This window comes from Artemia franciscana, chromosome 4, assembly GCF_032884065.1.
Source record: "Artemia franciscana chromosome 4, ASM3288406v1, whole genome shotgun sequence".
Classification (NCBI taxonomy): domain Eukaryota; kingdom Metazoa; phylum Arthropoda; class Branchiopoda; order Anostraca; family Artemiidae; genus Artemia; species Artemia franciscana.
This window is the reverse complement of record NC_088866.1, coordinates 25,992,680-26,019,604: the sequence shown is the minus strand read 5'-3', so window position 1 is coordinate 26,019,604 and position 26,925 is coordinate 25,992,680. Positions and strand designations below refer to the sequence as shown.

The following is a 26,925-nucleotide window of genomic DNA, read 5'->3' as shown; positions in this document are numbered from 1 at the left end:
CGTCCTAGCTTATCTGGAAGCGCCTAAACTAGCAAAACCAGGACAGACAGACAAACAGAATTTGTTATTACTATATGGCACTTGGTAAATGCCAAGTGCCATAAAAAACTACAAACCCCCTCCCGGTATTCACCCACCAGAGAGGTTCACGCCCGAAAAATTTTCAGCCAATCCGTTCACTAGGTTAGGAAACGCATGTTAAACAAACGTGGCACTCTGTAGCAGAGATCAAAATTACATACAAAAGTGCCATCTCAGTAGGCTTTCCATCCCAACGGCTGCATTGATTTGGACGAAGGATTCTATGTCACTACGAAGATATATATTCTAAAATTACTACAATGTTTCAATAGAATGAAAAATAACAAGAAAAACCGGTAGGATAATAGTTCCCAAGATCGATCATCTCCCTAACTTTACAAACAGACGTGATTCTATTAACTTTCAGTCAATCCTGAGACATATCTTGTCCCATGGATGAATTGACTTGTGCAGCTAAGCGTAGATAACACACTTCTTACACTGACCCTTGAAGATGCGTGAGCAAGGGCCAGTCCAAGTGTCACTCACCCTTTATCAGAAAATGATGAGCAAAAGAAAAGATATAAGAAAAAGACAATAATGCCTCTCATTGAGGAGTCTTATGTAAGCTTCGAGGTCATTGTGTGGACGGCCCCCCTTTTTTGGGTTGTTTGTATAATGTTTTTCTGTTAAAAAATTCCTGCATAATTTATGCAGTTTTATCTCTTTTCCTTTGGCTTCTTCTGTATGTGTAATTTGACAAGTTACAAACAGATTTATTCTCTCATCAATGAGAAGCACTGGCTTGGATTTATGAAGCCTGCTACTCTCGAGCAAAATCTTTGGAAATAAGCATGTTTTGATCTGCTGGATACCACAATGAGCCTGGATATGGTTAGAGCTTCCAAAGTAAGTACTACCAAGTACATTTATTTAAAGTCCTGTTACATTAGTGGCAAGTTGGTTTGACAGAATAGAGGTTAAATAGTGTTAGTCTTCTGAATATAATTCTAATAACTTTCAATGTTTGGGTCATATGACCAGACATTTCTTAATTTCAATAGATTTTTATAGTGGTTTATATATACATATAATAATAATAAAAAAAAAAATCGAAAATGCTCTTAAGTAGACATCAACGTCCAGACATAATGATTTTCGACCAATCAGAGTTCGCTCTTTCTTTGATATTCAGTCAAAGTTCCCCAGAGGATATTACCTTCGTTTCACTGAAAAAGTGGAGTGATCATGAAAGTAATGGTATTTTATTACTGTCGTTTTTGACTATGACTTACATTGACTCCCACGTCATTCCTAAATAACAAACTAGAGTCAATATCAACAGGGTTGTGCTAGACCCCAAGGTACCCCAAGTCCGTATCCTTCTCAGTGTTAACTTGACAAAAAGCTGACTTTATTTCAACATTTTGCACTTGAGGGGATAGTAACTTTGAATACTTGCTTGTATCTGCTCTGATCATTAATCAAACTAAAGCTATATCCAAATATTAAGCAATAAATACCGCTTTTTTTGCAGGTGTAACTGGAGTAACTGGCGCTTTCGGAATGGTTTTAGTTACAGGTCTAAGGGCATTAACAGGTCTTTTAGGCGTGGCCTCCTCCTCTCCTCCAGTTTCGGGTTCTGACACCTTCTCTTCTTCTAAAGGTTCCTCCTCTTCAATATCTATAAATAATAGCATCCTTTAAACGACATTATCTCTTAGAAGCAAATCATACCATCGTTCTAAGACCAAAGAACATCTTAAAAAAACGAAATACTTTGATTTTCAGAAATCTTTTTTTCAATTTTATAAAATTTCTGCCTAAAAAAAAAGATTCAAACGCTCACATTCACTCCTCAGTAAAATTGAGGAAATTGTTAAATAAGCAATTCGGTTTTGAGCACGAAGATATGAAAATATAGATTATTTTCTGTTTTTTATTCTGTAGAAATACAGAATAAAAAATAAATACAGATTGCACTGATAGGATTTTCTCTTTTACCGACTGACCGACATTTCTACCGATATAGATCGATTTTATGGTAAAAAAAGGAAAAAGTACAATATCAAGTAGAATTTTAGGTTGCAATGGCTGTGAAATTTAATGTACAGAATTTCTATGTACAGAAGAAGGCCAAACCAAGTGAGTCCGAATAGACCATAAAAAGTGTGATCGTATTATTCAAACGCTATCTGATAAAATTAAAATTTTCAGTACTACTTGACACAATTTTATGTCATGTATACCAAAATTAAATACAAATTATTCACCTTGACTTGATTTTTTTTTTCATTTCAACGGTTTCTGCATTTTTTTGCTCCTCCTCTTTCTCTCCTACACCAGCAACATATTATGTTGTCTTAATAACGATTAGCCTTATTATCAATTTAAGACAATCAGTTGTTGTAGTGCAATGGCTGTAATGCTCACACTGATGGAAGATCGATTTCAGTAAAATCTGTGGCAATGACTGTATACTCCTTTAGTCCTGGATTTTGCTGTAACCTGAGTAAGCTAAACTTTTGCCAGATCTGGCACAAAAGATAAAAAGTAGAAAAATTGAAATGAGTAGCACACAATTGGAATCACCACGGTCGAAAACATTGTACTGCATGTTTTAAAACCCCTACATTGTCTTTAAAAACAGGAAAAATGGTTTTTTTGAATGAGTAACAGTGATAGGTTTCCATTTTTCGTTTTTCAACAAAGCCAGGAAGTTACCACAAAGTTGTAGAGACACTGCTAACGGTACATTTATAAGCTACCACTCATATCTCAATTTTCGTTTGTTTTTATAATCGTCTTGTCACGATTATAGTAATACAGAATTCTTAACAAAACTGCAATTTGTTTTTTTGGTTTGATTTCCGTATTGTTAAGGAGAGAATGTATTCTAACTTTAAGTTTTAATTAATTACTTGATTCATTTTTTTAATGAATATTTGAGGTGTATGAAGGAGTAGAGTGGAATGCTTGGACTTTTAATTTGAAGAAGTATGGAAGCTGCGAAGCAACAAATTTATGTTACATTTGTAAAGACGATAGCTTCAAGAAATATTATGGCTAAGAAAAAGCCAAAGGGTTTTCCCTGCGTTTACATAAAAACTGACAAGAGTTGTTTGCATTAATGTCTTTTGTTTTCTGTTTTTGAACCTTAATATTCAATTAAAACTCCTATTGAACGAATCTATAAAAAGTTTAATTTTAACAGTTACTGCAAAATTTTGGCGCACAATCACTGCCGTACTCGATCAGGCATTCTTAAAAAGATGTATGATAACAGTTACTCTGCGGTAACTAGCTATGTCAAAGTAATAATATTATTCATCGTTGCAATGAAAACATAATACGTCACCATCTTCTTATCGCCTTCCTTCAGTCGCTCGTACCGATAAATAGACCATAAAAACTTGAATGAAAAAGAGGAAAAACAGAGAAAATTCGACATAGTAAGCAGGGAAAGGGCTGAAAACCTGAGCGAGCGAAGGGAGGTGCAATCAGGTTAGGTGCAAAAGCCCCGGCCGAGCGGAGGAAGGCGACAGAAATCCGACAAAGGCGTTTCTTTTGCTAGTATTTACAAATATTCATATACATTATTTCAATGAGGAAATATAATAATAAAGTATGTAAATATTGAAATAATATAACAAAGAAGTTGATTTTTCAGTAAATATCTAACTAAGAGTTGCTCTGATTTATCAGCGACAGTATACTGTTTTCAAATGATTTTGGGTTTACGATGAAATTACTGTCAAAGTCTATATGCTCAAACTACTGCTGTGTCATGGCATCATGCCATCATCTTAACAAGTAATATTTTTTAAGCTTTCAGATTAACATTATCCTGTTCTACGAGCAAGAATTAATATTGGATCTTCTTTAAATGTAGCTTAGTTTTCTCGCAAAAATTGTTTTTAGGGTCTGAGGATTAGTAATTACATAAGCTTTCACTAGCACAGATCGACACTACAGCAAAAATCAGCAAAACGGCAGTAAAAATTAAGGCTGCATTAGTTATGAAATTTTCGGCATCACGTATTGAGGATGGAAGACACTCATGGATTCGAGCAATTAGTAAAAAATGTCTTCTGAATGTTTTTTTTTTCTCAATTTGTAGTAGTTCTACCAAAATGTCGATCTTGGTTCGTGAAATTGACTAACCAGACGGTAAAATTATTTATCATGCATACGCCAGTATGTATATGTTTAGAGTGAGAAAACTTCAAAGCTATTCAATTTTCAGGCCCCAAAAAGGTTGTTTCAAAAGCAGTTTTAAGCTTTAAATAATATCTGTCTGCGACAATTATTATGAAAGAAACCTAAATTTGTGTCAAAACGTTATTGATTTTTCTATGTTTGACACGCAGTACTTACAAACTCTTAGGCCCAGCGCCCACGGGATGACTGTTTTGTGACCACGGCCATGAAGTGGAATGGGGCCCGTCTACGAAGTAATCCGGATGAAACTGGTTTCTAAGCAGCCTAAAACTTGGTTCCGTATGAGCCTCCAGCCGTAGTCACAGTTGCATTGCAGTGTTTGTCTCACACATTTTCGAGAGCTACCGCGTTGATATTGTCCGATTATTTTGGCTCTCAATATGTCAGACCAGGAATTGAACGTGAAATTCGCAGGAGAAGTGAAGAAGCATGAGGAGCTGTACGACTATAAACTTCCAGCACACTCAAGGAATGACGTGACAGAGAAAGTTTGGCAAATGGTGGCAGTCGAAGTAAACATTCCAGGTGAGAAAGTTTACATTCCCTAAACAAGAGCTAAGAGCTCATATGGCACTTGTGACGAGGCAAGAAGAGCTAAGAGCCAAGAGATCATACAGTATGAGCTCTAGCAAAATTCTATAAATCAATAGATTGATTTAAAAGGAAAATAAGAGGCTTAATGCCGGTCAGGATTTAAAATAAGAGCTCTGAGTCACGATGTCCTTCTAAATATCAAAATTCATTAAGATCCGATAACCCACTCGTATGTTATAAATACCTAATTTTTACTCTCCCTTTAGCCCCCCAGATGGTCGAATCTGGGAAAAAGACTTTATCAAGTCAATTTGTGCAGCTCCCTGACACGCCTACCAATTTTCATTGTCCTAGCACGTCCAGAAGCATCAAACTCGCCAAATCACTAACCCCTCCCCCAACTCCCCCAAAGAGAGTGAATCCAGTACGGTTCCGTCAATCACGTATCAAGGACATTTGCTTATTCTATCCACCAAACTTCATTCCGATTCCTCTACTCCAAGTATTTTCCAAGATTTCCCCCTCCAACTCCCCGCAATGTCAAAAGATCTGGTCGGGATTTGAAACAAGAGTTCTGAGACATGAATTCTTTCTAAATATCAAATTTCATTAAGATCCGATCACCTATTCGTAAAATAAAAATAGCCCAATTTTCCAAGAATTTCGGTTTTCCCCCTCCAACCCCCCCCCCCCCAATGTCACAGGATCTGATTGGAATTTAAAATTAGAGCTTTAAAGCGCAAGATCTTTCTAAATATGAAATTTCATTAAGATCTGGTCACCCTTTCGTAAGTTACAAATACCTCAATTTTCAAAATTACCCTCCCCCCAACTCCACCAAAGAGAGCAGATCCGGTCCGGTTATGTCAGTCACGTGTCTTAGACAGGTTTTTAATCTTCCCATCCAGCTTCATCCTGATCTCGACGCTTTAAGTATTTTCCAAGATTTCCGGTTCCCCTCAACTGCCCCCCCCCAATTACGCTGGATCCGGTTGAGATTTAAAATAAGAGATTTGAGTCACGAGGTCCTTCTAAATATGAAGTTTCATGAAGATCCGATCCCTCCTTCGTAAGTTAAAAATACGTCATTTTTTCTAATTTTTCAGAATTAACCCCCCCCCCAATAAAGCAGATCCTTTTCAATTATGTAAATCACGTATCTAAGGCTTCTGCTTATTTTTCCCACCAAGTTTCATCCCGATCCCTCCAATCAAAGCGTTTCCCATGATTTTAGGTTCCCCCCACCCCAAACTCCCCCCAATGTCACCAGATCCGGTCGAGACTTAAAATAAAAGCTTTGAGACACGACATCCTTCTAAATATCAAATTTCATTGAGATCCGATCACCCGTTCGTAAGTTAAAAATACCTCATTTTCTAATTTTTCAGAATTCCCCCCCCTCCCAAGTACCCCAAAGAGATCGGATCCGTTCTGGTATTGTCAATCATGTATCTAGGACTTGTGCTTATTTTTCCCACCAAGTTTCATCCCGATCCCTCCACTCTAAGTGTTTTCCAAGTTTTAGGTTTCCCCCTCCCAACTCCCCCCCCCCCAATGTCACCAGATCTGTTCAGGATTTAAAGTAAGAGCTCTGAGACACGATATCCTTCTAAATATCAAATTTCATTGAGTCTCGATCACCCGTTCGTAAGTTAAAAATACCTCATTTTTTCCAATTTTTCAGAATTACCCCCCCCCCCCCCCCCAACTACCCCAAAGAGAGCGGATCCGTTCCGGTTATATCAATCATGTATCCCAGACTAGCGCTTATTTTCCCACCAAGTTTCATCCCGATCCCTCCACTCTAAGTGTTTTCCAAGATTTTGGGTTCCCCCTCCCATCTCCCCCCCAATGTCACCAGATCCGGTCGGGATTTAAAATAAGAGCTCTGAGAAACGATATCCTTCTAAATATCAAATTTCATTGAGATTCGATCACCCGTTCGTAAGTTAAAAATACCTCATTTTTTCTAATCTTTCAGAATTAACCCCCCCCCCACTACCCCAAAGAGAGCGGATCCTTTCCGGTTATGTCAATCATGTATCTAGGAATTGTGCTTATTTTTCCCACCAAGTTTCATCCCGATCCCTACACTCTAAGTGTTTTCCAAGTTTTAGGTTTCCCCTCCCAACTCCCACCCCCAATGTCACCAGATCCGGCCGGGATTTAAAATAAGAGCTCTGAGACACGATATCCTTCTAAATATCAAATTTCATTGAGATCCGATCACCCGTTCGTAAGTTAAATATACCTCATTTTTCTAGTTTTTCAGAATTACCCCCCCCCCCCCAACTACCCCAAAGAGAGCGGATCTGTTCCAGTTATGTCAATCATGTATATAGGGTGTGTGCTTATTTTTTCCACCAAGTTTCATCCCGATCCATCCACTCTAAGTGTTTTCCAAGTTTTAGGTTTTCCCCTCCCCCCCCCCCAAATGTCACCAGATCTTTTCGGGATTTAAAATAAGAGCTCTGAGACACCATATCCTTCTAAATATCAAATTTCATTGAAATCCAATCACCCGTTCGTAAGTTAAAAATACCTATTTTTTTCTAATTTTTCAGAATTAACCTCCCCCAACTACCCCAAAGAGAGCCGATCCATTCCGGTTATATCAATCATTTATCTTGGACTTGTGCTTATTTTCCCCACCAAGTTTCATCCCGATCCCTCCACTCTAAGAGTTTTCCAAGATTTTAGGTTTCCCCCTCCCAAATCCCCCCCTCAATGTCACCAGATCCGTTCGGGAATTAAAATAACAGCTCTTAGACACAATATCCTTCCAAATATCAAATTTCATTTAGATCTAATCAACCGTTCGTAAGTTAAAAATACTTCAATTTTTCTGTTTTTTCCGAATTAACGGGCCCCCCACTCTCCCCCAGATGGTCAAACCGGGAAAACGACTATTTCTAATTTAATCTGGTCCGGTCCCTGATGCGCCTGCCAAATTTCATTGTCCTAACTTACCTGGAAGTGCCTGAAGTAGCAAAACCGGGACCGACAGACCGACAGAATTTGCGATTGCTATATGTCACTTGGTTAATACCAAGTGCCATAAAAAGGTAAGAAATTCACACATTCCCTAATTTTTGTACCGATATTTTCGACGAACGGACGAACAAACCCTGTCAACTCCAGAAAAGATTCCTTCGACATTCAGTAAAATGTGATGAATCTTCTATCTGTTTGAGACACTTCTTTTGCCCTCTTTTCCAAGTAAGGACGGACCCAATAATCCCTCTGAAGCCTAGGAAACCTGCGGTACTCATAGTAATCAATTAAGTCTTACTCGACGGAAAACATTATGGTAGACCACACAGCACAGCTCAATTAGATTAACACAACTGATTCACAACCACTCGCGTCCGTGGGCGGAGACACCTTTCATTTGGTTGCGGATGAGACCAGTTTCAAACCAGTCTTGAAACAGCAACCCCGTGGGCGCTGGGCCTTAGCTTTAGGGTTGCTCGGTGGAATCATAATCAGACAGAAATATAAACATAATATTCAGACAATGATTGGACAAGGCAGTTCCCAGTAATTGAGCTAGATTGTAAGCAAAATTTTAAAGCAAGAACCATTCTCATAATTCTTTCAGATCTTATACGCAAAAAAATCAAAATATGAGGACGAAAACACCTCTATGGACACCTATTTGGGTTATAATCAATTTCTGGAGCTTTAATCCACCACACAGATTTAGAAAATTCAATGATGGCGAGGGAAAAAAGAGGTGGATATTTGAAGACGGATTATCAGTCCTAATTTCAACTGAGATCCACTTCCTCAAGAATCCTTCACCTAGCTCATCAAAATTTCAAGATAGAAAAAGAGCCTAAATTAGGATTTAACTGAAATTTTTAGTTGACCAAATTGAGTTTTAACGGCAGATACAAGAGACCAGTGAATAGACCGAACTTATTTCTACTGATACATTGAGAAATATATATTGGTCATTTTCAAACAGTTGGTGCTAACGGAACTTTGATACCTATTTACATCAAAAGAATTGCATTTTAATGCTGATTTTAAAGACACAAGTTTCATCAAGTTTAGCCTTACCCATCAAAAGTTACGAGCCTGAGAAAATTTGCCTTATCAGAGAACCATACTGTAGAAGTTTCAAGCTCCTATCTACAAAAATGTGGAATTTCACATTTTTTGCCAGAAGACAGATCATGGATGCGTGTTTTTTTTTCAGGGGTGATCGTATCGACCCAGTGGTCCTAGAATGTCGCGAGAGGGCTCATTCTAACGGAAATTTAAAGTTTTAGTGCCCTTTTTAAGCGACCAAAAATTGGACGGCACCTAGGCCCCCTCCCATGTTCATTTTCCCCCAAAGTCACCAGATCAAAATTCTGAGATAGCCATTTTATTAACCATAGTTGAAAAACCTAATAACTCTGTCTTTGGGGACGACTTATTCCCCCACGGTCCCCGTGGGAGGGGCTGCAAGTTACCAATTTTGACCTTCGTTTACATATACCAATGGCTAATGAGAAGTATATATACGTTTTCAGGAGGATTTTTTTTTTAGTTTGGGGGAGTTACGTGAGAGGATCTTTCCATGGAGGAATTTGTCATGGGGGAAGAGAATTTCAATGAAGGGGGCGCAGGACTTTCCAGAATTATTTAAAAAAACAATGAAAAAATAAATATGAAAAGTTTTTTCAACTGAAAGTGTAGAGCGGCATTAAAACTTAAAACGAACAGAAATTATTACGCATATGAGGGGTTCAACTCCTCGTAATGCGTTGCTCCTTACGCTAAAGTATTTTTAGTAATTTCAACTATTTATTCTACGGCCTTTGTGATTCAAGGGTCATTATTGAAGAATTGGGACAAAATTCAAGTTTTAGTGTAAATAGTGAGGTGTTGACGAGGGGGTGAACCCCCTCAAATACGTAATAAAACATATGAATACAGAAGTTCGTTACGTAAGTTAATTCGTAAGTTACGTAGATTTTTTACTAATGAATAGATTCGTAAAAAATTGAAAGTTTTAGTTGCCTTTTTAAGTAATCAAAAAATTGGAGGGCAACTAGGCCTCCTCCCCGGCTCCTTTTTTCTCAATCGATTAAAACTATGAGAAAGCCATTGGCCAAAAAAATTAAAATACAAATTTCGTTTTAATTATCTATGTGCGGAGAACCACAATCAAAACATGCATTAATTCAAAAACTTTCAGAAATTTAATAAAAAAAAACAAGCTTTTCTAACTGAAAGTAAGGAGCGACTTTAAAACTTAAAACGAACGGAAATTACTCCGTATATGAAAGGGACTCCCACTCTTTACGCTAAAGTTTTTTACTGCTTTAAAAAGTAGAGCTAAGAGACTACTACCAAGACTTTAGCGTAAAGAGCAGGAGGTTAAGGAGGGAAAGCCCTTTTTCATATACGGAGTAATTTCTGTTCTTTTTAAATTTTAATATCGCTCCTTACTTTCAGTTAAAAAAACTTGTTTTTTTAAGTTAATCAAACCCAAGACCCAAATAAGCCATGCAGCTACTATCCTACCATGCACAAATTATTAATAATATAAACTTACCCGAGTCATCTAGGATAGCAAATTTCAATATTTAAATTAATTAATAAGTACCATAATAATAAGGAAAATTCACACCGAGATTTGTCTAGCGCTAATTTGAGCTAATCAAATTTTCAATAGAAATTTCTGATTGGCAGAAAAATTATAAAGAAAGTTTTGATTGGCCTGAATTAGCGCTATATAACTTCGAAGACCACACTGCCTTTCCATGACAAAAGTAAAACAGTTCAAAATAGGGATGATACCTTTTTATTGACAGTGAATAGATATAAAATTATTTAACTGGATATTTCGAACACATATACAATGTTCATCATCAGCAGTAAAACTCTTTAGTAAAACGTTTTACTGCTGATGATGAACACTGTATATGTGTTCGAAATATCCAGTTAAATAATTTTATATCTATTCACTGTCAATAAAAAGGTATCATCCCTATTTTGAACTGTTTTACTTTGAATTAGCGCTAGTAAAAACTTGGCATTAGTAAAATTCCATTGTAAATGGGACATAATGGAAACTAGAGCTCCATGGGAAAGATTCAACTATTGCTTGATTTTAAGGCTCCATACAAGCTTAGTGTGAAAAGTCTGACATTTCAAAAAAAGAAAGAAAAAAATATATGAACAAGTGGTTCCAAATCGTGCAGTCAATACAAGATCTTCACCTGCAAGGCTGTTTAGCAATAGCAGCCAACAGCAAAAAAAAAAAAAAAAAAAAAAAAAAAAAAAAAAAAAAAAAAAAAAAACAAGAGCTAAGAGCTCATATAGCACTTGTGATGAGGCCGGACGAGCAAAGACCTCATATGTAATGAGCTCTAGCAGAAATCTAAGAATAAATAGATTGATTTACAAGGAAAATCAGAGGCTTAATTCCGGCCGGGATTTAAAATAAGAGCTCTGAGTCACGAAGTCCTTCTAAATATCAAAATTCATTAGGATCCGATCACCTAATTTTAGTTACCTCATTTTTTCTAATTTTTCCTCTCCCTTCAGCCCCCCAGATGGTCTAATGGGGGAAAACGACTTTATCAAGTCAATTTGTGCAGCTCCCGGACGCGCCTACCGATTTTAATCGTCCTAGCACGTCCAGAAGCACCAAACTCGCCAAAGCACTGAACCCCACCCCCTAACTTCCCAAAGAGAGTGGATCCAGTATGGTTACGTCAATCACGTGTCTATGACATTTGCTTATTCTACCCACCAAGTTTCATCCCGATTTCTCCACTCTAAGCGTTTTCAAAGATTTCCGGTTTTCCCCTCCAACTCCCCCCCCCCATGTCAACAGATCTGGTCGGGATTTGAAATAGAGCTCTGAGACATGAGTTCATTATAAATATCAAATTTCATTAAGATCCGGTCACCCGTTCTTAAGTTAAAAATACCTCAATTTTTCTAATTTTTCCAAATCAACACCCCCCCCCCCCCCCCGCGTCTCTTCCAAGGTGAACAGATACAATCCAATTATGTCAAATCACGTATCTATAACGTGTGCTTATTCTTCCCATCAAGTTTTCAAACCGATCTCTCCACTTTAAGCGTTTTCCAAGATTTCTGTTTCCCCTCTCCAGCCCCCTATGTCCCCGGATCCGATTCGAATTGAAAATGGAGCCTCTGAGACATAACATCCTTCTATATATCAAGTTTCATTAAGATCCGATCACCCATTCGTAAGATAAAGACACCTCAATTTTCACGTTTTCCAAGAACTGCGGTTTCCCCCTCCAACTCCCCCCAATGTCACCGGATCTGGTCGGGATTTAAAACAAGAGCTTTAAAGCACAAGATCCTTCAAAATATTAAATTTCATTAAGAGCTGATCACCCGTTCGTAAGTTAAAAATACCTAATTTTTTCCAATTTTTTCGAATTAATCCCCCCCCCCAACTCCACCAAAGAGAGCGGAACCAGTCCAGTTATGTCAGTCACGTATCTTGGACACGTTTTTATTCTTCCCATCAAGTTTCATCCTAATCTCTCCGCTTTAAGCGTTTTCCAAGATTTTAGCCCCCCCCCAAATGTCACCAGATCCGGTTGGGATTTAAAATAACTGCTCTGAGACACAATATCCTTTTAAATACCAAATTCCATTAAGATCCGATCACCCGTTCGTAAATTAAAAATACCTCATTTTTTCTATTTTTTCCGATTTAACCGTCCCACCACTCCCCCCCCCCCCCCAGATGGTCAAATTGGGGAAACGACAATTTCTAATTTAATCTGGTCTGGTTCCTGATACGCCTGCCAAATTTCATCGTCCTAGCTTACCTTAAAGTGCCTAAAGTAGCAAAACCGGGGACAGACAGACAGACCGACAGAATTTGGGATCGCTATATGTTAATTGGTAGATACCAAGTGCCATAAAAACCCAGGAGCTATGAATATCTACCAATCAAAATTTCTTCTTCTATGAGATTGGTCCAAATTGATATTGGCTATAAATTGATAACTAGCTAGGGAAACGTATGAACAGGACTTAAGGTACTCAAATAGCACCCTGACTGACATCCAGACATTTTTGTATCATTTGTGAGTAGGAGCAGGTGTACTGAAACGGCCCTAAGAAGGCAAAACATATGTAAATCTAGTATTCATATATTTATATAGTAAATTATTCTATTACTTTGAGACTATCAAGACCTAGCCAAGGTGTTCCGCAGTAAAATTTGTGAAGATAGTCCTTCCATAGCTTTCCGAGAAATCCAAATTATGAAGTTCTACGTGAAATTGGCATTTCCAAATATGCAAATTCTATGGGCTTTTTCCAAGTATATGACGGAAGATTTCAACCGTCTTTGATAGATCTTTTAGGTTATCAAATACTTTATAACCACAGAAAAGGAACCACAGAAAAAGACGAAAAAAAGCAAAAGTAAGACAATATTTCTCATCATGTGGAACAACGCTAGAAGACGCGAAGAGAAACCAAATATTATTAGCAAAGAACTGGAATTTATTTTTCAAGATTTTGCCTCAAAAATATGAAACGAGTGATGCCTTGGTACTGCCTAGTGTTAGGTCCTCCGAATAATGTGGCATACAGTTATATTATTAAAACCTGTTTTTACAGATTGAGAAAGAGGAATTTCATTCCCATTTGAGATAAAAGAATGAAGAATTCTTTTATTCCTCAATAGACCTAGAAGTTTCTAGACCTAGAAGCAAAAGATATGAAGCATGGTTGTGACGGAGAAAAACCATCTTCAAAGATTCCAAACTGAACAAGTAGGTGTGAGCAAAGCTTCTTTGAATTTCCTTTTTGGATTTAATTGTAAATTCTTATGGTTTAATTGGAGGTTTAAATGTGTAGTTTAATTAAACGTTTAATTTGTATAAGATTATCATAGGTGTAATTGTATTTCGGTGCTCTAACAAATTGATTGTCAATTCGTATTGACACTGCAATCAATGAGGTGAAAAGTTACCTAAAGATTAAAATTAGGTTAGAAAAAAACTGCAGCCAAAAAAGCGTAATATGCTTTGAGAAGGTGACAATATTTAACATATTTCTGAAAATATTTTAAATATTGTAACATTCGAAAAGCATATCCTACTTTTTTGGCAACAATATTTTTCTAACGAGTAATTATAGTCTTTAAATGACCTTTCCAATGACCGGATCCCAAATGTGATAGGATTAGAATGAAAATTTGAACGATTTTTTCCTTAATGGTAATACTCATCAACCAGCTACGATAGGTTGTGTCAATATTTCTTTCTTCTTTTGATTCAATTTTTTTTCCTGGTTTTATTGTAAAGCGTGTCGAGCACACGGCTTATATTAATTGTATTTGAAGAAATAGACAGCGACTACACTTACCATCTTCCAATCCCCCTTCTTCAACTATGAATGAGAGCAAGTTATCAAAGAAACCGGGATCTTCAGATAAATTTGTTGCACCAGTGATCTTTTGATAAGTTTGGAGAATCCGATTGTACTTTCCCGTTACCTAAAATAAAAACAACATCTGAATTATGACAACCAAATCTATATTCTAGGATAAGAAAACCTTAAGTTTCAATATTGTCAATGGTACCCCAGTTCGAAAACAAATAAAAGTTCGAAAACAAAGAAAATGGAAAGAAATAAACATTTTCTAGGGAAAATAAATAAATAAGAAACTTTAGCCGAACCTACAGAAGTAAACTGGTTGACTAAGGAGAAAACCTTAAATTTTCTTAACTTATCCGAAAATAACGAAATTCTAAATTTGAGAAGAAAATAAAAGCTAAGAGGTCATATGGCAAAATTCTATGAATATGGCAAAATTCTAAGAGCTCTAACAAAATTCTATGAATCAATAGATTGATTTAAAAGGAAAATCAGAGGCTTAATGCCGGTCAGGATTTAAAATAAGAGCTCTGAGTCACGATGTCCTTCTAAATATCAAAATTCTTTAAGATCCGATCACCCACTCGTACATTATAAATACCTAATTTTTTCTAATTTTTCCTCTCCCTTTAGCCCCCCAGATGGTCGAATCTGGGAAAACTACTTTATCAAGTCAATTTGTGAAGCTCCCTGCCACGCCTACCAATTTTCATCGTCCTAGCACGCCCAGAAGCCCCAAACTCGCCAAATCACTGAACCCCTCCCCAAACTCCCCAAAAGAGAGAGAATCCAGTACGGTTGCGTCAATCACGTATCAAGGAAATTCACTTATTCTATCCACCAAGCTTCATCCCGATTCCTCCACTCCAAGCGTTTTCCAAGATTTCCCCCTCCAACTCCCCCCAATGTCAACAGATCTGGTCGGGATTTGAAATAAAAGCTCTGAGACATGAATACCTTCTAAATATCAAATTTCATTAAGATCCGGCCACCCGTTCTTGAGTTAAAAATACCTCATTTTTTCTAATTTTTCCAAATTAACACCCCCCCAGCTCCTCCAAAGAGAACGGATCCGTTCCAATTGTGCCAATCATGTATCTAGAACTTGTGCTTATTCTTCCCATCAAGTTTCATCCCGATCTCTCCACTCTCAGCGTTTTCCAAGATTTCTGTTTCCCTCCTCCAACCCCCTATGTCCCCGGATCCAATTCGAGTCGAAAATGGAGCATCAAAGACATAAAACCCTTCTATATATATCAAGTTTCATTAAGATCCGATCACCTATTCGTAAAATAAAAATACCCCAATTTTCACGTTTTCGAAGAATTCCGGTTTCCCGCTCCAACTCCCCCCAATGTCAGAGGATCTGGTTGGAATTTAAAGTTAGAGCTTTAAAGCACAAGATCCTTCTAAATATCAAATTTCATTAAGATCTGGTCACCCTTTCGTAAGTTACAAATACCTCATTTTCCCGAATTACCCCCCCCCCCCGACTCCACCAAAGAGAGCAGATCCGGCCCGGTTACGTCAGTCACTTATCTTAGACAGGTTTTTATTCTTCCCATCCAGTTTCATCCTGATCTTTCCGCTTTGAGTATTTTCTAAGATTTCCGGCCCCCCCCCCAATGACGCTGGATCCGGTTGAGATTTAAAATAAGAGATCTGAGTTACGAGGTCCTTCTAAATATGAAATTTCATGAAAATCCGATCACTCCTTCGTAAGTTAAAAATACGTCATTTTTTCTAATTTTTCAGAATTACCCCCCCCCCCCCCTAGAGCGGATCCATTCCAATTATGTCAATCACGTATCGAAGACTTCTCATCCAAATCCCTCTAATCTAAGCATTTTCCAGGATTTTAGGTTCCCCCCGCCCAACTCCCCCAATGTCACCAGATCCGGTCGGGATTTACAATAAGAGCTTTGAGACACGATATCCTTCTAAATGTCAAATTTCATTGAGATGTGATCAACCGTTCGTAAGTTAAAAATACCTCATTTTTTCTAATTTTTCAGAATTAACCCCCCCCCCCCCCAACTACCCAAAAGAGCGGATCCGTTCCAGTTATGTCAATCATGTACCTAACACTTGTGCTTATTTTTCCCACCAAGTTTCATCCCGATCGCTCCACTCTAAGTGTTCTCCAAGATTTGAGGTCCCCCCCTCCCAACCCAACCCCTTAATGTCACCAGATCCAGTCGGGATTTAACATAACAGCTCTGAGACACGATATCCTTCCAAACATCAAATTTCATTAAGATCTGATCAACCGTTTGTAAGTTAAAAATACTTCATTTTTTCTATTTTTTTCCGAATTAACCGGCCCCCCAGATGGTCAAATCGGGAAAACGACTATTTCTAATTTAATCTGGTCCGGTCCCTGATACGCCTGCCAAATTTCATCGTCCTAGCTTACCTGGAAGTGCCTAAAGTAGAAAAACCGGGACCGACAGAATTTGCGATTGCTATATGTCACTTGGTTAATACCAAGTGCCATGAAAAAAAAACAAAAAAAAACTGAAGATTTGAATTTATTAAAATAAAAATCCTTTCAGCCATACCAGGGCCACCTTACCACCTATCCCTTACCATACTGTTGACTAACTATACATTTATATAGAAATATAAGATCTTCATCCCTCCCGGAAGACAAAAGTATGATACTTATTTATTTACACAAAGTCCAGAAGCATTAAGAATTTACCAAGGAGTACAAACAAAATTTGGATCGAACACCCTCAAAAGCGAAATTCGTATTGTTTACAAACTTTTAAAAGCTGACACGCTAAAATTAAGATGTAAGTACAGAAAACCTCTTCTCAATCTGGTCCAAATATTTCCATAAATTTTTGCATACAAATCGTAGAATATTCGGTTCGAGTAACCAATTCGTGTGCGTCAAAGAAATTCGAATTCTGTAGGAATGAATATAAAATAGAATCTTACCTGACCAGGTGTTACAGGGGATCCATGCTGCTTGCTCAATATGGTAGCCACTTGGGTATAAAGAGCCTTCTTGCCTTGTGCATCGTTGTCAAATCTGGATTTTTCACGCGACATTATTCGAACCAAATCCAATGCTTTAGCTTCAGTCCAAAATGGACTTGGTCCACTCTTCCCTTTTTCGGTGTCAACATAAACCTGAAAATACTCAGAATTTTAAAGCCTCAACATCAAACAGACTTTCATTTAAGCCTGAGAGATGGACTGCACTTCGAATTGCCCATAAATATTTTTGATCAGACACGAAATTTCCGGATATCGAACCTACCTCTCTACCGAAAAAAGAAGAAAAACTTGAAAAGCATTATTTTACAAATTCTAGTTTATTATTTTTTGATTAAAGAGCATTCTGTGATAAATTTTACTTTATTCCAAGAAGATTTATGATCTTCAGGCAATAAATCTATTTACCGATAACCTTAAAGCTTTAAAACAGAATACCTTTCAAATTAGGCAGTGGCCAAACAGATAAGATTTTCCCTTCACGACAAGTTTATAAATCAGTGAGGAGTTATGTTTCAAAATTTCCATTGAAAAACAAGCTACTTTTAAATGTAAATCTGAAGTTAAATTAGAAAATGTAATTTCGGAGATTCAAACTATGAGAAGTTCCGACTTACTTAACAAAACTTAGTATTGTCAAATAAACTCGCGGAATATTAATGCTCATTTGAGAAGTCGGCATGTTTCCACCAGATTAAGGAAAGTATAATAGAATAGCCAAGGCCCAAGATATTTTTTCACAGTTGAAAGAAGTTCGGCAGAATAAAGAGATAAGCCTGCAAACCAAAATTAGATATTGAAAGCTACAATGATGACGGTGGTCAAATATGAATTTGAAAGATAGGCGCTCCAAAAAACGGAGGAAGATTTGCTATATGCGTTCCAGAAAAAATTGCCTAAGGATCGTTTTGGTTAACCCCCTAACTGACCGCGTCGTGGTTCTATCCCCGCTTTCTAGGGCTATAATGAGAGAAAGCCTGAGATGGCTAAGACACATTCTGTGAATGACAGATAGCCAAAGATTGTCCTTTTCAGCCAACCATCCAGGCTAAATGGATAGCAGGTCACCCTTGGTTGGGGTGCGAGGAAGCCTTAAGGGAAGATTTAAGGGAAATGGAAACCTCCTGGGAGGAAGTAAAGATGGAGGCCTTGAATGGATTAGGGTGGAGAAGGAGCGTACGCAGCTGTGTTGACCTCAGGTGGCTTGGTGCTGCGGTGAGTTGTTAGTAGTAATATTGGAAGAATTTAATTTTATTATAGCCTCATATCAGGAGACAATACTTACGCTTTCAGATCTACAAATTGTAATATCCCAGTTAGTTGGATTTGTAGAGTTTTTCACCGCATTGGAGGTGTCAAGAAGCTTTACAAATCAATGAATATAATTTTCATACATGATTTCTTTAGTTTTTTTTTTCTTTTTTAGTAAAGCAATTTTCACCTCTTTGAGCTATTTCCTTGCATATTTTATTAGTTTAGAATTATTGTTTTTTCTTTATTCCAGCAGCCTCTGAAACCTTGTTTACCCTCTTCCAAAACGGATACTTCCAATTTTATGTCAATATTAGAGACAATAAAAAATCTGGAGGAAAGGACAATTTTTGACGCTACATTTGAAACCTTGACTGCCTCCCGGCATAGCGTCATTTCTCTTTGCTAAATTAGGTTTTCAAGTTCCAAAAATAATAAAAATATAGCTTAATCTAAAATGTCAAAAATCTTTAAAGGTATTATCAATTTTTCAACCCTTAGAGATCCTTGTGATATGAATTTAGGCTACTATTCTTCTCTTGACAAAATGTTATGTTCAAGGGCGTTTTCAGTTATTATTTTTCCATTCATGATGCTGGAATTGTCAAACAGACTGAACTCAATTTGATTGATAATTTGATGATAGTTATAGAAATAACAACGTTTTTGTACCAGTTTTGTATTTTTTTAGTGTCATTCTTTCGTTCATTCTCTTTGTCATGCTTAACAGGTTGTAAGCACCTTAACTACATATTTTAACTACAAAAACGATTAAATGTTTAAAGAAAAAGAATGTATTGAGACTACAGTATCTGCAATCACCCCTGTTCCCCCAACTCTTTCTTTAATAGAGTCTCTGTTCGGATAACACAGACTTTAAACTTACTTGTCTAAAGTTGTCATAGAAGTACTCCAGCTCGTTAACAAACGGTGAAAGGTTGGTTTGGTTCCTTGCACGATTCTCGACATAGTTCTTCATCAGCTCAACCCATTTTTCTCTGACACCAGCTGCAGTTGCTACATCCGTGGGAACCGATGCAGCCGATACAACATCAATGCTAACATTTGTCCATAATTTGTCACCAAATTTTCCTGCAAGGACAAGACTACATCAACGAAAATGACTGACAATTTACAATACATTTACATTACTTCTAGTAATGAAGATAATCTCAACCCGTAAATTTAGCGGATTTTAAGTTTTGATTGCACTTTACTTGTTGAGCTACAATATAATCGTTATAATGTTATAATTATATTACATAAAGTTATAGTTACATTATATAAGTAACTATAATAATATAAATACAAAGTAATTTCTGTACATTTCCATTTGAATCCGAAGATACCCATTTATATGCAAATATCAATACATAGCTAATTGTAGAAAATACCCTACCTATACTTTGGCTTTTATGTTGTAAGCCTTGCACATAAAAATAAGGAGGAACTTTGGATTCACCACTTTCCTCCGAAATCTGAAGATCTTAACAATTTTCCCCAAAATATTCGCTATTTTCTACACAACTTAATTTATATGTTTGTTTAATTATTGTGTAAAAACCTACACTAAGCATAGTGTGGTCATTCAAGCCAAATTTTAATGAAATTGTTGCAACTGCATTACCCATTCACCAGACACTTTTTTAGAGGGAGGTGATACAAAAAAATCCTTTAAGAAGAGGTCATGATGAAGCATTAAAAAGCAATTTTTAGGGGGTTCTTATAACTAAAAAACGTTATAAAATAAAACTAAATTTAAAATTAATTAAACAGTTTCTTAGTTAATCTAATTACCCTACCTTGTTTATGACTTACTTCAACTTCGTCAGAGGAAAGGGCAACATTATTGCAAATCGAATTTTATATTATAGGCTCTTTGTATTATATTATATTAGTTTTACCGGACTATCATTTTTATTAACACAAATGTTTTAGCATACTGGAATCCGAGCCACTTTTTACAGCTATAATGAAAGAAAGGTTCAGATGCCTAGGCTGCCTTTTATGGATGATAAATTGTCAAAGATTGTGCTTTTTAGAAACTTGTCTGGGTCAAACAAAAAGGATATTCTTTAGCTATTTGTCTGGGGCCAAAAAAGGAGGTTGTCCCAATAACGAATGGGAAGAGGTTATAATAACAAATTTAATGGAAATTGGACCTAATGGGAGGGTTAAAGGTAAAAATGACCCAAAACCACGTCTGTTTCTTGGCATTTTACTTCAAGTTTTGACCCATTTACTAATCACTAAAAATTCTCATTTGAATGAAAATGATCCCCTTGTCAAACATCCCAGCTAGCCCATTCTATGAAAGAATCTACTCATCAACACAATAATATGCAGAATAAGTACATACCTGTTTGGAGGTGCTTTTTAACCGACTCCAAAAGAATGCTGATAACTTCATGGGTCCAAATATCACCTTGAGTATCCATAGGCTCTTGGGTTTCTCCTCTATGAGCACCCGCATCATGTTCCACTTGCATTTGGCCCTCTTCTTGGCCTTGTTCTAAAATGAGAGTTGTCAGTCAAATGATACTAAGAGCATACTTATAAATTCTAAGGATTGTCATGTTTATTAAAAAAATAAACTGGAATTTACTTATTTCACAATACTTAAGTTAAGATTTCATTTCCTTTTTATCAAAAATTTAGGCTAATTTTCTTTAAAGAAAGGAATACATAATTGCGTTCATTGAAGTGAGGAAGCTACATGGCTTAGATCAGAAACTTTTTGTCCAAAAAATAGTCCAAGACCATCTTTAGACTTTAAAAAGGTTTTGGACTTTGGTCCTTGCTGGACTAAAAAACTTAGGTCCCAAAAATATTAAGGTCAAGTATAAACTTAGGAATCCATATTCTCTTAAGCTTGAAGAAAAAAAAAAAAAAACTAACTTCCTCTTTCATACCTTTTCCTTCTTGACCTTGTACCAAGAAAGAGGAAGCATAAAACCGGTAAAAGTACTAACATAAAACCACACTGGTATCAACCAAGGAAATACTTTCAGGCAGTCAACAAATACTAGAATAAAAATGTCGATATTTTGGAAATTTTTAAGAAAAAAGGAAAGAAAATTTGCAAGAAAAGGAAATGAAAATTGTAAACGAATGGAAACTAAAACCTTGAAAAGCAACAGATTATAGAAAAATAGGGTAAAGAGACACCTGAAGAACCACAATCAAGATTCAGAAATTAAAATAGCCATCTTTCGCATCTACAACAGTTACAAAGTGACTAAATACAAAAAACCAATTTAATTTCATTCAGACATTCTGTTATAAATAATCATTTTTATATCTTGATGCAGCCATTCTTATATCACGTTTTGGAACGACTGACCTTTTTTCATATGAAAAAAAAAAAAATATTAAACTAGCATATTATAATGTAGGTGCAGACGCATAGCACAGATACATGTATCATAAAAAGACTAAACATGACATAAGTTTGCTTCACCTACAGGGAGAGTCCCACAGTCTTGTTTAATAGCAGATGAGAAACAAGATTTAAATGCACACAATACAATAAAGACTCAACACAATAAAGAGGGAGCAGTTTCACTGCCCCCTCTCCCTCTACAAGGCATGGATATGGCAATAGGCAAATATGTAGTTTGCGGAATTGCCTTTTTACTTATTTCCTGTCGCTGCTTGATTTATAAAGCCAAAAAAGAAGCCAATTTGCAATAAAATTTGAAACAAAAACATTTGTATATAACTTAAGGCTATATTATGGCAAAAGGGTTGGGAGGCTAGGATCAGTTAAACTGGAAGTGACTCTGACAATCCAACGAATGTAATTTTTCTGAACATACTGAACATAGAATTTCGTTACTGCAGCAACAATATTGGATAGAAAAATCCCTTCTTGTTCTGCTGGTAAGTATTTTATCTTCAAATCCTTTTATACAGAATATATATATCCTTTAATATGCAACACAAAATAGTAAGTTTAGCAATTCCAAAAATTTGTGTTCCTAAACCAACAACAATTTTCAGGAAATTCTCTTTGTGCTCTCATCACTAATTGAAAATTCTCACTACCCCCCCCCTCCCATGCTGGTTAGAACCCAAATCCCTTTTAAAGTTAAAAAAAAAAGAAACTCACCATGCATTTGACCCATTAGTTCTTCTGGAGCTTGACTGAGTTCACCCATATCAGTTTGGTACTGTTGAGACTCATCATAGTGCTGTTGGTCAACCAGACCACTATCAACTCCTTCTCCTTCTGGCAAATACACTTCTTCATCTCCAGTTAAGCATTGATGTGACTTGAACTCTTCAAGATCTGAGTATAGTTGTGAGCATTTGCTACACATATACATCACAGGTTGATCTGAGTCTGCCATTATTAGACTGAAATATTTTTTTTATTATATAAAACAAATATAGCTACACTTTTTTATAAAGCTTTTTTTTTTTACTGTGAATGAACTTTACTAAGTAAACCTCTTTTTCGAAAAAAAGTGAAAGTAGATAAAAATATCCTGAAAACTGAAGAAAAAAAAAACAAAAAAAAAAAAACACTCATCTCCAAAAATCCCCCTCTCCCAAACTGCAGAGGCTTAAAATCCTTGTAATTTAGGTTTTAACAAAGTATAAATCCTTATTTTAACAAGGTATAGGAATCCTTATAAACAAGTTTAGGTGGAAATAAAATACTATTGTGGAATCAAGGCTATCACATATAGGGGGGGGGGGACAATGTTTTGGTCACTCAGTAAAAAAAAAGTCAGCAATATCATGAAGTGAAGAACCATGATTTTTCTGAAAACGCTAAAATTCTTTGTTCAGTCTTGGTTGTTAAATGCAGCAGTTTTACTGACTCCTGCCATGAGTTTACAGATGGTGCCATAATTTTCCATTTGGTTAAATAAAGAGCATTAAAATAGTGACATGATATGCACCAAAATCTGAATCTTGGTTGGTAAATGCAAAGGTTTCACCAATTTATGCTGTGATTTTAAATATTGTATTTGAAACAGGTATTATACTAGTCATTGACAAAAAACAGTCAATAAAAATGACCAGCCAGTCAGTAAAATCCCTTGCTCTCCCCAAAAATTTTTTTCTGGCTAGAAACAATCCTGTGTTAAAAATCAACTTTATTTTTAATGTTTATTCAGTAGTCATTATTACTGATGCAATCACACAGTCATACTGTGATGTTAAATATTCTTAATGATCGGTTTTTAATCCCAACATACAAACCTACTTAGGACAGGGCCCTTCAATACCCTCTGCTGCTCTTGAAATACTGCTTATATACCTTACTGGCAACAAGCATACACATACTGCCTGTTGATTCAGTTTTATAGCAACATAGATTTCCCTGTGAGTTTTCCAGTTTTGAAATATCTCATCTACGCCACTTTGACATTCTAGATTCTCTTAAACTATTTTGATTTGTTACAATAGCAGTATCAAGGTAGTAGCAAAAGTGGTAGGTATATAAGTAGCCCTGCAAGTTTTAGTTTAATGCCCTACAGTATTGCTGGTCCAAACCTTTGATAACCCATATATACATAGTATGTCTTGATTTAGTTCAACATCCCCCAGGATACTAGGATAGTTCAACATTTGCCTCATCATGCCCTGAAAATTTTAACTTAATACCCTAAGCTATTCCTATATTACGTGTGTGCACTTCTGACAACCTGCATACACATAATGTGCTTAAACTTAGTTCAAACTCCCTCTAAACATTCCCTAGAAATTTTGCCTTTAATAATATTAGCCTCAGTAGTAGCAGTATGCACATAGTGCCTTTTCTTAGAACTAATCCTGTATTTATCTGAAGGCTCAACAAGAGATGGTGTTTTGGCATTAAAATGTACCCTTTGAGACATCTCCCTCCCTCCCTAACTAGCCAAAATAGTTTCAAGGTCTAAACAAATTTGATTGTCTTAGGCAAATTCCCTGCTGTTTTACAATGCCAAACGTTTGCATACAAGGGCTTTAAACCTTTAAAATGGAGTCCTATGATTGTTTTGTAGTTAGGGAGGGAGAGAGATGCCCCAAAGGGTGCATTTTAATACCAGAACATCCCAGCTCTCATTAAAGGTAAATAATACAACATCAGACTTTACAGTCCCTACTGGTGGTGCTGATCTCTATTTCTTGGCCCTTCAGCCAGGAAGTGCATTGGTGGGTTGGGGGCCAATAATCCTGTGCTTTTGCACACCCTTCCTGTTTATCTTCCCCAGATTTCTCCAGGTATCCATTTAGAGCTGGGTCAACCCTGAAAGAGCTTACAGAGTCACACCACTGACCCCATCCCAAACCAAATAATTGAGTACACTAGGAATCAAACCCTGTCCTCTTGGACAAAGAATCATAAATCCAGCACACCAATCCACTCAGCTAGAATGGCTTCAACTCTCATAAAGCCTTAAGATAAATATAGAATTAGTGCTAAGTAGAGACAAGGGGAGGCAGCAAGTAGAAACTCGTACCCAGGTTGTATTCAAGACTTTTGTTTGGGGGGTTATTTTTTTGGGGAGGGGGGATATAAAAAAACTTTTAAAAACACATCAAAAATGAGGAATTGATATTTAATCCTGCTTAATTTCTCAGAACATTTCTGAGAAAAATTTATTCTGTATTGGAAGAGGACTATCCCTTCCTCATCCCCACCTCCACCTCATGTCACAGAAACTTCAGAGATTGTTCATTAGATCAAAACTGAGAGTTCTAGTTCTTTTTTATAAGTCAAAAGTGATTAGAAACCAGCCAGCTGTGAAAGGGAATTTTGTGGGGGAGAGGGTATGGATAAACACCTGCTCCCCTTAAAAATTTCCTGAAAGCTTAATACATTTAGCCTCAGTTGTAGTAATAGTTATAGTAGTAGTAGCAGCAGAATGCACAAATCACTTTTTATTTCAACATGCCCAGGAATACCCAAAGTAGTTCTTAGGACATGCTGGTACATACTTTTGACAATAACCTAATGCACAGTTTGCTTTGACTTAGTTCAAAATCCCCTCATTATTTCCATTAATACCCTTAACTTTAGTAGCAGTAGCCTGCATATATTACACTTTGGTAGTTCAACCCCTACTGTTTTGAACTTAAATATACTAGGCTGTTCCTAAGATATTACTTACACATCCTTTTGATAACTTGTATGGACATATTTTTTTTTTGATTTAGTTACTAACTCATTACTGCCTGAAAATTTTTATCATATCATCCTTGGCCTTGGTAGTACTGGTAGGTGTAGTAGCATTATTATTGTGCACATATTATCTTTTGGTCAGTTGAGCATCCCCCTAATTGTGCCCTGAAGGTTTCACATCAAGCCTCAAGAGATTTGAGAGCCAACTTGTCTGTTCTATTGAGGGGTGTGGCAACACCCATTCTAAGCTCTAATCTCAGTTTCACCAGCCTATTACAGATTTGTATAATAATTACAGGATATCTACTTGTAATTATATTTGATATTATTGGGGGTTTGGTTGATCTTTTCTACTGCACCTCATGGTGTGTTTGCTGAATTTAAGGTCTTCATAGATAGCAGGGTAACATCAAGCATTGCAGTCATAAGCTGTTTCATCCAAAGCAAAGAACTAAGCATTATTAACATTATACTGGAGCCTCCATATAAGTTTTTGACCAAGATGTAAGCTTATCTATATGCTGTGAATTGAGTGACAGAGGATTTGGTAAGTATGATGGGCAAAATTGAATTCTGAGATAATTTTTCACATAAAAAAAGAATTTTGTAGCTTTGGCAGAGCTATCACAAAGTAACCCCTGTCATACACAGCACTGAATCATCAGCATATACAATATAATGTCGGAATTCTATGACAGTTTTAAATACAAAACATCAACAATGCAAATCGAAATAATTCTACAAGAGGATAGAAAAGACCTAACTGTAGACAAACTTCTTCTTTTAGCTTGGCACCCAACTTATTATAAGATGTCAATATGTCAGAAACACTAAACCTTCAAATAATCTTTCAATTCCTACACCAACAAGGCAGATATAAAAAGTGTTTGCAGTAATGTACATACAATATTCTAATGTTCTGCATATTGCTAGCATAAAAAAAGGGTGCCCAGAACACAAAAGAATGGTCACAGTATGTTGAGCAAAGTCTAGCCAAGGCCTTATGATAATGTTAGCCACAATTTGGGACAATTTGAGCATAACCTGCTATAAGCTTATTCTTAATCTCTAAAAAACACAGTACAACAATAAGTTGACACAGAGTGGCAAATACTACTTCTAAGCCAACACAACACAGGAACTAGCCCAACTAAGAACCACTCCTTTAGCATTCAAACTAAATATTCACACTTTTGATTGTTGAGCATAATGCCAATTTTCTCATAGAGCTTATAAACAAACTGGGCCAACTTGACTAGGCTACACTTTGAATGGCTAATAAGCAACAGATGATTCTCATATGCAATATTAGAAAAGTTAGGTAGACCTGTAAAACATAACATAAAAATATAATTTAGCACTGGGTATACAGTGCTGTAGTGTTTTCTTGT

The 26,925-nt window shown here is 36.5% G+C and overlaps 1 protein-coding gene across 1 annotated transcript in view; it reads right to left on the bottom strand.

Moving 5' to 3' along the window:
- The window catches only part of LOC136026209 (uncharacterized), a 53,752-nt gene that overhangs the window by 20,325 nt on the left and 6,502 nt on the right, over positions 1-26,925 (bottom strand). Inside the window, exons 2-7 of the mRNA XM_065702543.1 lie at positions 22,526-22,773; positions 20,774-20,926; positions 19,301-19,506; positions 17,104-17,298; positions 14,146-14,275; positions 1,545-1,705 (exon numbers count right to left, since the gene is read on the bottom strand). Coding sequence (XP_065558615.1) covers positions 1,545-1,705; positions 14,146-14,275; positions 17,104-17,298; positions 19,301-19,506; positions 20,774-20,926; positions 22,526-22,766 — 1,086 coding nt within the window. The 5' untranslated portion in view covers positions 22,767-22,773. The remainder of the gene's footprint in view (positions 1-1,544; positions 1,706-14,145; positions 14,276-17,103; positions 17,299-19,300; positions 19,507-20,773; positions 20,927-22,525; positions 22,774-26,925) is intronic.